Here is an 11,811-nt window from a genome sequence, read left to right as displayed (position 1 = left end):
TGATTGCTTTTCTTTGGCATTTTCACTTTGCTAAGAGGAGAATGCTAGTTAAGGGATAGAGCAGAGTAGCTCTAACGACAAGAGCTGCCACCAGTTACCCTTCCTTGTGCAGCACTTAGAATCCTTTTAAATAAACACTGAGGGTTAGTCTAAAGAATATTAGCTTAAAGGGGTGACAAATAATAATTAACTGGTCCACAGTACCTCAGTCTGATCTTGTTTCTACTTCTTAGTTTCTGAAAATATAAATTGTCCAGGTAAAATGAAAACCTCAAAGTCTCCCTCTCACCATTTGCTTCTAATAAATATGACCAATTTTTAATTATTGATTGAAGTAGACTTATTCTCCATTACAGAAGTTTTCTTCCTTGAAAGAGGACATACATCATCTCCTGGCTTCCTTCTGTCTCCTCATTCATTCTTCCCCTGGGAGGGACTTGCCTAATTAAGGAGTTAAGTAAGAACATACTTACCATAGATTATGGACATACGTTGATATGCCCCGCTGTCACCTGGGCCTCTTCAGCGTCGGCCTGCCTTGAGAGAGCACCACTGCTCTTGGCCTGCACTAAGCTTAATGGGAAAGTCCCTGCCCCATTAGTCGGGGACGGAGCAGCTTGTCAATACATTCTGGGGTACAGAACAGTGGTAGAGAGCAGCTGGTCAATCACATTCTGGGTTTCAGCCTTAGAAAGCTCATTTTCCACAGGTAAAAGGAAGCCACATTCTCCAATATCCATTTTACTAGTATTAAAGGTAATACTTTGGCCATCATATGCCTTTTTTTTTTTTTTAACTTCTCAGTTGGTTTAGATTTCATTAGGGAAGAGGGGTTCTCTTGGTTGGGTCCTCTCAAACCCCAAAAGGATATAGTATTCTTTCCTACAGACATCATTTTGAATCACATTAGAAGCTCATATGGGAGATGTTTAAAAATCAGCTGTATTTTTCTCTCATCATGTATATTTCACAGATGCAAAGTATAAAAACAAAAATCTTTTAATTTCTAAACCAACAACACTCTTCTTTCAATGAATCTTTTTTGTTATTGTTTAGCGGGTGAGTGGGTAAGATGCAGTGGATAACTCAAAAGACAGAGTAAGTGTCTCTCCTGAAAATCTCTTACTGATGAGCTATGGATTTTTTATGAAACCTCCCCCAAATGCAACAGAATGCTTAAGATCTAAGGTTTAAGGATTCAATTGATGGTCATCAACCAGATCATAATTTGTTCTGTTAACCTCAGCCTACTGAATGAATAAAACACACCACAAGATTGGAAGCTTTTTAAAATATAATTTAAAACTATTTTGTACCAGTACAATATATTAATTTTACAAATGTAAAATTTTTATCAGCTGTTAAAGCATTTGCAAAAACCACACATTCTACTTCAGCTTTATTGCACAATATCTATAAGAAAATATTAATTTTTAAATTAGAAAACATAAAAATGCTTTCAATATAGAAGAGACAATCTGATTTTAAAGACAATACTCTATAAGAATGTCTACTCAGAAAATAACAAACTTTCACAGGATACCAGCTGGACAGATGCTTCAGCAGATCCGGTACAAAGCACTGTTTAAAACCAGTCCAAGATACTTAATCCAAACTGTATGATGATTCTTCATTAGAAATCTAGACACCACTCATGGTGGTTTCTTATACTTTAAAAAGTTGAGGCATTTTCAGTGTGAGCATTCTGAATATCTCTTACATATCAAAAACAATACTTCCAACTCAATAGCCATTTGCAGGGTTCTTTTTCCTTCATGCAGATTATCACTGGCAACTGTTTTTAATGACTATTCATGACCATTTTATTTATGCTGATAGAAAACATCAAGTTAAATACGCTTTTAAAACTTTGTCCTTTACAAAAATCAGTTTATAAATTTGCATCATAAAAATTAGTGTTGAGACCATCAAGATGGCCTTCATTTATATGGTTGTATATTAGTTGGTTTTCCCAGAGTTGGGAATGGCAGATGTCTCACTTTTCTATGTAGTGTAATCAGGAAATAAATCCAAGCACTAAACTGGAATCCCAAGACAGATTAATAAGGTTGCATGATGGATTTTAGGGGGTTATGACCCTGGACGCATATACTAATGTGGGTGTTAAAATACTGACAGCAAACCCTGGTGGGAATTTAATTTACCTCAGACAATAAACATTATCTGGAGAGACATAAAGGAAAATGTTCATTTGCATATTATCAGCGTGGCTGTGTGTATCATAGAAAAGAAAAAGAACCTTTATTAGAACGAGGATTCACCAGATTGATACATATATAGACCACACATCTTTTCCTATTAAAGCATGTTGATTCAATCTCATGTGTTTTCAAGTTTATGCCTTTGTGGGCAGGGAAATTATCTTTTGGAACTTATGGCCTGCATAAGCAAAGTCAAATATGATATTACACATTTGTGTAGAGAAAATAATTATTAAAATAGTGGTTATGTACTAACAAGTTTGTTGTAAGTAGACAGAATTATCAAAAACCTAGATGCTTATTTAAAAAGTTTGCATTATTTAGAATTTCTTCCTTAGGAACCAAAGCAGTTGCTTTCCTGGAACTGCATTTTTCAGAACTGCTCAAAGCACCTCATCTAGATGAGTGTTTTAAAAAATATATATAAAAAGTCTATAAAGAGACTTCAAACATCACATATTTCACCTCTTACAGGCTTTTTTAAAATCATGTATCCTTCCTTAAAGTCCTTCAGAATAAAATAAAAATAAACTCTCACATTCCATTAGAAAAAAATGGAAACATTCATTCATGGTCTGAAAATGTTATGGATTTCCCCAAATTTTGCTACTGTGTGCAATTTCCTCACACACAGGTTTTGAGGAAACCCCTAATCATCTATCATGAAATAGTCAGCTAATGGACATGCCATAGAAAATTTACCTTAATAGTAGTAAATAGATTAAAATCTATTCCATAAAATAAAAATGTCCTATGACTTCAATTTAAATACATATCTGAAAAGCTAAAAGGAGGTTTTTTGTTTTTTCAAAAGTGCTAATTATTACATTTACAAGTCTCTTCAAAACATCATGTCCAATTCTTTGTAAAAAACTAAACCACCTTGCTTTAGGCACACTGCTTGGTGAGTTTCTAAGAAGCAGAGGGGAAAAAAAATCACTTGTCAATTAATCCAGCTTCCTTAATTTTACTGAAGAAGAATTTCTCCAGGATATTGGCACATTTGTAGTATTCACTCTCAGGGGGGTTGTACTCTTTGCAATTGGTAAAGACTCGCTGTAAGTCTGCCATGAATAATTTCTTAGACACGTAGTACCTATTCTTGAGGCGTTCACTCATGGTTTTCAGATCTGCACAGGAAAAAAAAATATTAGCAATCTTTGACTCCCTTTAAACACCAGCTGACAAAACTGGGACTGGGAAAGAAATCTATGTTGTTGGTTTGATTACATTTTTATCATCCCAATGCTTTTATTTAAGAGAAATTCTTATGACCAAGGAAAACAGTTCTTAAATCTTAAGTTCATTCTTTTGTGGGTTTTTTAAAAATGTAAAATCACAGCCATTTTAGCATTAAAGGGACCATTATTAGTCATCTGGTTCAATCCCCTATTCAGCACAAGGAAGCTAAGTAGATTAGCAACAATAAGTATGATGAACTGACTACTGTTAGCTATTCAGTCAGAATTATACAGAAGAGGCTCTATCTATACGGAGTAGAGCAGGTGGAACGTTTGTATTCAATCATTTAATTACTTAAAACAATCAGACTGCATTTGTTTCACTAAACTCACAGTTGTTTTGGTGTCATATAGAGAAACTGATAATAAATACATCTGTGAACACACCAGTGCCCTTGCACGTAAAATGATTCAAATGAATTTGCTTCAAGCTCCATCAATGAAATAAGAATAACAAACTTCATTTAATAATCTATTTTCTAAAGCAAGTAAGCCTTGTGAGACTATTGCAAAGAATATTTCCCAATATAGCTACTTGCTTTAAATTGTAGTATTTTACAGGTGAAAACAGTACTCCATCTAAACTGATAAAACTAAAGTAGGGTTTCTTCAATCCTCACTGTCAGGACTAATTTAAGGAATTCTATGCAGATTAGAATAGACGCTAACATTTGTCTATTTATAGTTCCCTGGTTGTCTTGAAGTCTGGCTTTATTGTTAAAAGCTATAATTGTATTAACTATGTGTGGAAAAATAAGTCAAATGGGGGAAAAAAAAACCCCACTTCTGACTACCAATATCCCAAATTATAAGTATGTTATAAAATTTCCAGGGGGAAAGAAACCTATAACCAAATACATTGGGATCATCATTTAATAAGGTAAGTAAATGTATGTACAATATCCCCAAATGGGAAGGAATTCATTTGCATCAATATCCTAAATCCACCACAAAAGCATCAAAGAAGAAATGCAAAAAAGCTGCTTCTGCCTATCTCTTGAATAAAGCCTATCTTGGTTAGAGTGTATGTCATCACATCTGTAAATTCAACTTTCAACTTTTCTTTCTTCTCTAAAACAGTTTGGAGAGAGATAAAAATCTAAAAGCGCTAAGAAACACAAAGACTCATCAAATCCCACACTAAATGTCCCATCCAAGTGTGACTGAACAGATCAAAATGTTCTCTCATTTAAAGAAGAAAAAAACAATGAAATTGGCCCTAAGTAAAAGTAGATGTTTACATTCCTTTCACTTTTCCACCTAAATGTCTACCACTTAAGATATGCTGCCCAATATAATATTTATAATGTTTTAAAAGGAAGAAACATGTACCCCCCAAAAAGGGGGAGGAGGAGTAAAAAGATGACACAACACAAAGAAGTTTGTCCAAAAGCTTTTCGAACTTTTTTTAGGAGATGGGTAAGAAAAGATGGAGAGAGCCTAAAATGCAGCAGAAACAAAGCAAGAATTATGGCGGTGTCTGGACTTTTCTGAATAACTATAACCAATTCTGAATACTTCCTTTCTATTCTAAAGCTATAGATAGCATTCTTCTTCCTCTGGCCTTCGTAGAGTTTTTTCAATTGACAAAATGAGGTGGGTTAAAAAAGGTGACTAAATATTGGTGGTACCAAATATAGAGACACCATTAAATTATTCTGTTTTCATGTCCTTTCCCCTTAACTTGGGAATTCTGGGTAAGCAGGAAAACCCTGCCTAGCCATCCATGGGTAACAAGAAGTCATGCTTGGGCCAGACTATACAGCTGATGTCCGGTGTGTGACTCCCTAAGTAAAACAGGTTAGATCCCATCCATATGAGAGAAACAGTTTTTTAGAATTTGGGGAAAGAAAAGTAATGTTATTAGAAACATCAAATAAGGAAATAGTGGGAAAATGTAAAATTATTGATTTGTCAATCTTGTCTTCAAATACAAGATAATCTTGGGGACAAAACTAAATATTTTACTCAGCATCTGAACAATACCAAGAAAAAAAATACTGCCCTACTGAAGAACACCATTTATAGCTTTAACTTTGTCCAGCACACATTTCAGCCCATCACTGGCCTTGCTCAATTAGGTCAGTTTCCCCCCTTGTGAGAGTCAGCTATGCATACAGGTGGTATCCAACTGGAGAAGTTCACAACCTTCACAGGTGGGACCAAGCAAAACACTTTCAGAAAGCAGGCTGCAAGTAGGCTATGATCGACGGGATCTGCTAGACCTATCGCTGCACGTCATCAGAGTGCATGTGCACAGGGGCTGAAAGGGCCCCAAAGTCACACAGCTTCCCATGGGGGTTTCCCAAAAGAAGCTGAGATGGTCCAGAGGAAGAGGATGCAAAAATCAGTTAATTTATGGTTGGAAATGGACACAAAGAGTTTTAACACATTTTGCACATAGTGGACAATATTGATTCCCAAATCAGCCTTCCATTCAGAATTCTAGACTGAGTCAACCATACCCTTTATTTTCTTGTACTGAAATAAATAGTGGTAAGTCAGAGAGAAGAGAGAAAGAAAAGCATATAGATGTGTGTTCACTTTAAAGGGTGTAGGCTACTGAAATCATTACTACAAATATATAAAATATTCATGTGAAACATTTAAATGCTATAGAAAACACCTGTAAATAACTCAGTTTTCAAGGAGCTAATGCGTCCCTTTCACTCTTCCTTTTCACATTTTTAACACTTCCACAATTTTTTTTTTTTTTTGAGATACGGTCTCCCTCCAGTGCCCAGGCTGAAGTGCAGTGGTGCAATCACAGCTCACTACAGCCTCAAACTCCCAGGCTCAAGTGATCCTCCAACCTCAGCCTCCCAAGTAGCTGGGGCCTCAGGCGTGTGCCACTGCACCTGGCTAATTTTTTACTTTTTGTAGAGACAGGGTCTCACTACATTACCCAAGCTGGACTTTCACAATTCTTAGCACCTGGAATAGATTACAGGTAGAAAAGAGACAGAAGACTCTGGCTCTGTCCAAAAATATGGCCACATAGCTGATAAAAAGAAAACATTTCAACTGGTTGCCACCCATACAATGCCAAATTAGTTTAATTTGAGCGACGTCAATTGATTCAATTAATCATTAATTTTAGAGTGGTGTGGCACAGCACCAAACTGCACAATTCTACATTTCTGAAGACATCCTTTTTTGTTTGATTTTGGATATGAGACAAAGCGTAAAATAAAGAGTATATACAGTGACATTAACAGTACCCATCAAGGGCATGGAAAATCAAGAATTGTGGTAAGTAGAATTTCTCCCTCTGAAAGTACAGCAGTCAAGTAGTTTAATCTAACTTCTTTCATTATTATCCTGAATAATTATTCAAAGGAATACCTATTTACGACAGACGCAAAGCATATCAAGAGGATAAGCTGATGTTTTTCTATTTGCACCAAAGAGTTAGAATATAAGCAAAGTTATATCTAAAGTGCCAGCTTTCAAATCTAGTGCTGTCTGCAGTTACCCTGGATTTTCTGCGTCTAGTGTCGTTAAGCTCATGTGGGCTCTAAACGACAGCTGCAGAATGTCTCTAATGAACACAGCCACCCACTTCTCTGCCATCACTGACCCGCCACGGTGCATGGAATCCCACCACCCGTCATACACTTCCTACCCTAAGCAGAGGAGTACAAATCAACCTCAGCAACCATTTGTCCCCCACACCGCCATCCAGAGTTTTAAATCTATACTTAGAAAATGTTAATGGCATTACCCATGGGGAACCTTATAACTTCATAATATCCTGGAGCTTCTGTTCTCTTCACAGGTTCCATGAAGGGCCAAGCGCTTTGATGGCTCTTGGGTAAAGAAAAAAGTAAGGTATCTAATATGGAAATTCCATGTGGGAAATCATTTCAAAATATTTGCATGAGGTGAATAAAGAGGACACCCACCTTCACCTGCTGGAGGATGCTCTTGAGCGTGCTGTAAAGCTGGTCAGGGTCTCTGGGCTCTTTACTTGAAAGGAAAAAGGGAAACAAGGAGCAATGATTAGAGTTTTACCCTATTGCCAGCTGATTACTATTCAGCTCATTCTTACAAAAACCTAAAATTGGAACCATTCCAGAATGTTTTAGGAAACTCAAAACCCACCAACGGTTGTGTTAGTGATTACAATTAGTTTGCCGTTTTTCTTTAAGTTGCTTGGTGGGGAAAAAAAAAAATCACTTCCATTAACATCCTCTTGCCCGTCATACTTACCTTTTCTCTTTTCCACTCGGTTTCCAGCCTGTCTCTCCTATATGTCAACAAAGTGAAACACTGAATGAGAAATGCTTTTGGTCAAGAGAATAACATAGTTAATACTTATCAAAAACAAGAAATTATAGGCATGACTCAATAAAAGTCTACTTCTGAGAGAAGACTGAAATTAATGGCAATTAGTTACTTCCTTATACCACTAACAATATAAAACATTTCCAAGACTAACAACGCTGCCCCATATGTTAGTGTTTTAAAGCAGGAACACCAACCTTTCAGTGGAGAGCATAAAAAATAAATATGTACAGTACTGTGGGCCTGTGTATTTTTTAAACTGAAAGTCAAATTTTTGGCTGATCACCCTGTAAAAGAGTTAAGCTGTTATTTTAGGTCAGAACAAACTCTGTCCTGGTCTCTGTTCTATTTGGCTAAGGCCCTGCTTGTAATGCAAGAAAGTTTAGTGTAGCAGATAGAAAACAGCCTGGAGTCTGACAGATCTGGATGTGATTTCCTGTTCTTTCCTTAAAAGGTAACTCACCCTAAATAAGAGTAAGTTGCCTCTCAGTTTATCAATCTATAAAACAGAACCCTAAAAATTAGGTGGTTTTATCCCTGTTGAGAGTAGTTAATGTACAAAAAAAAAAAAAAAAAAAAAAAACAGATAAATGCGTGGCACAAGTAGGCATTCAATGATATGGTTGCTATTATGTCATTAATAGAGATAATACATGGAAGTAGAATTTCTGGATTTAGCATAAAAGTAAGATCTGCCAGAGGGCACATGTAATAAAGTGATATATCTTGTCCAAATAACATCTTATTTTTTCTGGAAAATTTTTGCTTGTTTGATTTTGTTTTATTAAAGCTTAAATATACTAAAAAGAACTTGGATTTGAACTGAACAAAATTGCCAAATGATATTCAATGGCTTTTGACCTATAAAAACAACTATTTGGTATGGTTTAACCCAACACAACTCAACTCTAACATACAGACAAGAACCCTTAGGAAAACTACTGTAAAATAGGGAATATGAAACAAGGTATATGATTTCCACCACACATAACAAATAGTATTTTTTAGAAGTTTGGGGAGACTAGTCAAGCACAGATCTTGGAGGCTGCAACCATGGTGGCAATGAGACATGGTGCAAACAGTAAGGTGTTCGGCCATCAGAACTGGGCTGCTTCTAATTCTGACCGTTACTGGCTATGTGCCCTTTAACAGTAAATGATCTAACTGCTTTGGAACTCGATTTCCCCATTTATAAAATAGGATTCCCTGCTTTCAAGGTTGCATATGTGTAATAATTCGCACTGTGCTACAAATGGCAGACTCTTAATAAGTGGTGGATATTAACAGCTATTACAAGGGGGCATCTAAGCTCCCTTTGGTTTGTTTGTATTGGGTGGTAGGGAAGACATAAAAGGATGACATTTGCTGCCTTCTTAAAAGACTAGAGATAACACAGAGACGGGCAGGGCAATAAAGCTTTCGAAGTTACTGCATTCTGGAAATTGTTTCAAACACAAACCACGGCATTACTAAAAAATTTCGCTTTTAAAAGAAGGTCTATACGTACTAATTCCAGGAATGCTTTCTATAGGAATCTGTCGAACTCCATCTTTAAAACATGAAAGTCCAGGGTAAACTTTTCGAATTTGTGCCTGTTTTCTTTCAATCAGCTTTTTAATTATCTGTAAAGCACAGGAAGGAAATGTGTTTAGGGAAAGAATTCTATGGATACAGTTCAAGTCAGTCAACCTAATGAAATGTTTTCCTAACAAAACAGTCTTTTTTATGAAATAAGATGGGAGAAAGGGGTGAATGCTATTTAACAAGTAAGAAATGAACAGATTATATTATACCATGTCTATTTAGTGACATTCACAAAAACATCTTTGAGTTACTTGTCCCTGACATCCAGAAAAGCCAATATTGAGAAAACACACAGCCCCTAGGGCCCACTTGTCATCTGTAGCATAAGAGCCAATTATTTTGCCCTGCTTCTCTGAGGAGGCTCTGCCAGAATTACAGGAAAGCAGCCCTGAGCATTCACTACTCAGTCAAGTGACAGAACCTCTTCACTTCCCATAACTAGGAACTGTTCCCTTCAGACTAGAGAAGCAGGTAAACGGGCCCCAGAAAGTCCCAAAAGCCTACAGTAGTTAAAGCTTTACTATTTAAAATTTTCAAGGCTGGAGCTCCAACCTATTCTGGCTGCATCAAAAAAGCAGCTCTATAATAGTAGGCTGTCATGAGAAGAAAGAAAAGAATAATGCAATTTAAAGTATCATCTATTAAAGCAACACAACCATGACATGAGCCATCACACTGACTGAGAAATTTTGAGAGATGTTTTGTTTGTTTTGTAAAATAATTATTAATATGCTGAGGTAACTACTTCCAAGACACTGAGGTTATCCCTTTAATTAAAAAAAAAAAAAAAAAAAAAAAAAAACTAAAAAAATCCCATCCGGAAATTAAACATATCATAACGAAATTTTGGAAAAATGAAACAAAACAATAGAAATCACTAATTGCATTCACAAAGGAAAACAAAAAAATCTACTTCCTGATTGATTTCAAACATATAGCTGGTAAATACTGCAGCATGAATATGTAATCCTAACAGTTAAACAAATAACTTCATAAAATGAATGGGACTAGTAAAAGTATATTCCTAGTAAATCTAGATCAGTGCTGTCCAATAGAGACATAATACAAGCCACGCATGTAATTTAAATTTTTCTACTAGCCGCGTTTTTAAAAGGCAAAAAGAAACAGGTGAAATTGATTTTAATAATGTATTTCATTTAACCCATTATATCTAAAATGTCATTGTAACATACAATTGGAAAAAAGTGTAAGATATTTTACATTGCTGTATTCATATGAACTCTTGAAAATCAGAGGATTGGCCAGGTGCAGTGGCTCACACCTGTAATCCCAGCACTTTGGGAGGCCGAGGTGGGTGGATCACTTGAGGCGAGGAGCTCGAGACCAGCCTGGCCAACACGGTGAAACCCCATTTCTACTAAAAATACAAAAAATGAGCTGGGCATGGTAGTGCACGCCTGTAATCCCAGTTACACAGGAGGCTGGGACAGGAGAATTGCTTGAACCTGGGAGGTGGAGGTTGCAGTGAACCAAGATTGTGCCATTGCACTCCAGCCTGGGTGACAGAGCGAGACTTCCTCTTAAAAAAAAAAAAAAGAAAAAGAAAGAAAAGAAAATCAGAGGATTTTATACTTACAGCATGCCTTAATTTTGACTAACCACATATCAAGTCCTCAGTAGCCACATGTGGCTAGTGACTGCTACTTTTGACAAGGCTGATCTAGATGGGTGCTTTCCATTTATTTATTTTAAGTCCATTTATTTATTATAAGTCCAAATCTTAAAAGAAAAAAGAAACCTGGCTGGGCTTGGTGGCTCACGCCTGTAATCCCAGCACTTTGGGAGGCCGAGGTGGGCAGATCACGAGGTCAGGAGATCGAGACCATCCTGGCTAACACAGTGAAACCCCTTCTCTACTAAAAATTACAAAAAATTAGCTGGGCGTGGTGGCGGGCGCCTGTAGTCCCAGCTACTCGGGAGGCTGAGGAAGGAGAATGGTGGGAACCCAGGAGGCAGAGCTTGCAGTGAGCCAAGATCATGCCACTGCACTCCAGCCTGGGTGACAGAGTGAGACTCCGTCTCAAAAAAAAAAAAAAAAAAAAAAAGAATCCCAAGGGCAGTCTCTTAAATCGACACCTTCAGAGAATATGCTGAAGACTGTTTCAATTTGAAAAGTTTCCTTCTCTTCACCAAGGGACTCTCAAATGCAATGACCTACAGATGGCTTCCACTCACCTCATGTAGCACCTTAAAGATTGTGGGCTCCTGAGAAGTGACTGTTAATGGGAATGGAAGGCATCCTAAGCTCTCTGTACCTCCAGTAATCAGTATGGAGAAGAGATCTTTTTTAATTTATTGTTTTCATTTTAGATACAGGGGGTATTATGGGTATACTGTGTGATGCTGAGGTTTGGGCTTCTAATGATCTCACTGCCCAAGTAGTGAGCACAGTACCTGACAGGTAGTTTTTCAACCCTTACTCCTCTCCCTCTCTTGCCTCTTTTGGAAACTCCAGT

At 36.8% G+C, this 11,811-nt stretch overlaps 1 protein-coding gene across 2 annotated transcripts in view; it reads right to left on the bottom strand.

Moving 5' to 3' along the window:
* Positions 1–1,276: 1,276 nt before the first annotated feature.
* The window catches only part of KAT2B (lysine acetyltransferase 2B), a 114,136-nt gene continuing 103,601 nt past the window's right edge, over positions 1,277–11,811 (bottom strand). Inside the window, exons 14-18 of one of the 2 annotated variants that reach the window (XM_009445018.5) lie at positions 9,258–9,372; positions 7,676–7,712; positions 7,369–7,432; positions 7,188–7,272; positions 1,277–3,352 (exon numbers count right to left, since the gene is read on the bottom strand). In XM_009445018.5, the coding sequence (XP_009443293.2) occupies positions 3,159–3,352; positions 7,188–7,272; positions 7,369–7,432; positions 7,676–7,712; positions 9,258–9,372 (495 nt within the window). In that variant the 3' untranslated portion in view covers positions 1,277–3,158. The remainder of the gene's footprint in view (positions 3,353–7,187; positions 7,273–7,368; positions 7,433–7,675; positions 7,713–9,257; positions 9,373–11,811) is intronic. The other variant, XM_016940564.4, reaches the window with a different exon arrangement.

Source organism: Pan troglodytes, chromosome 2 (genome assembly GCF_028858775.2).
Source record: "Pan troglodytes isolate AG18354 chromosome 2, NHGRI_mPanTro3-v2.0_pri, whole genome shotgun sequence".
Taxonomy (NCBI): Eukaryota; Metazoa; Chordata; class Mammalia; order Primates; family Hominidae; genus Pan; species Pan troglodytes.
The sequence above is the reverse complement of the archived record's forward strand: the minus strand, read 5'-3'. Positions and strand labels throughout refer to the sequence as shown.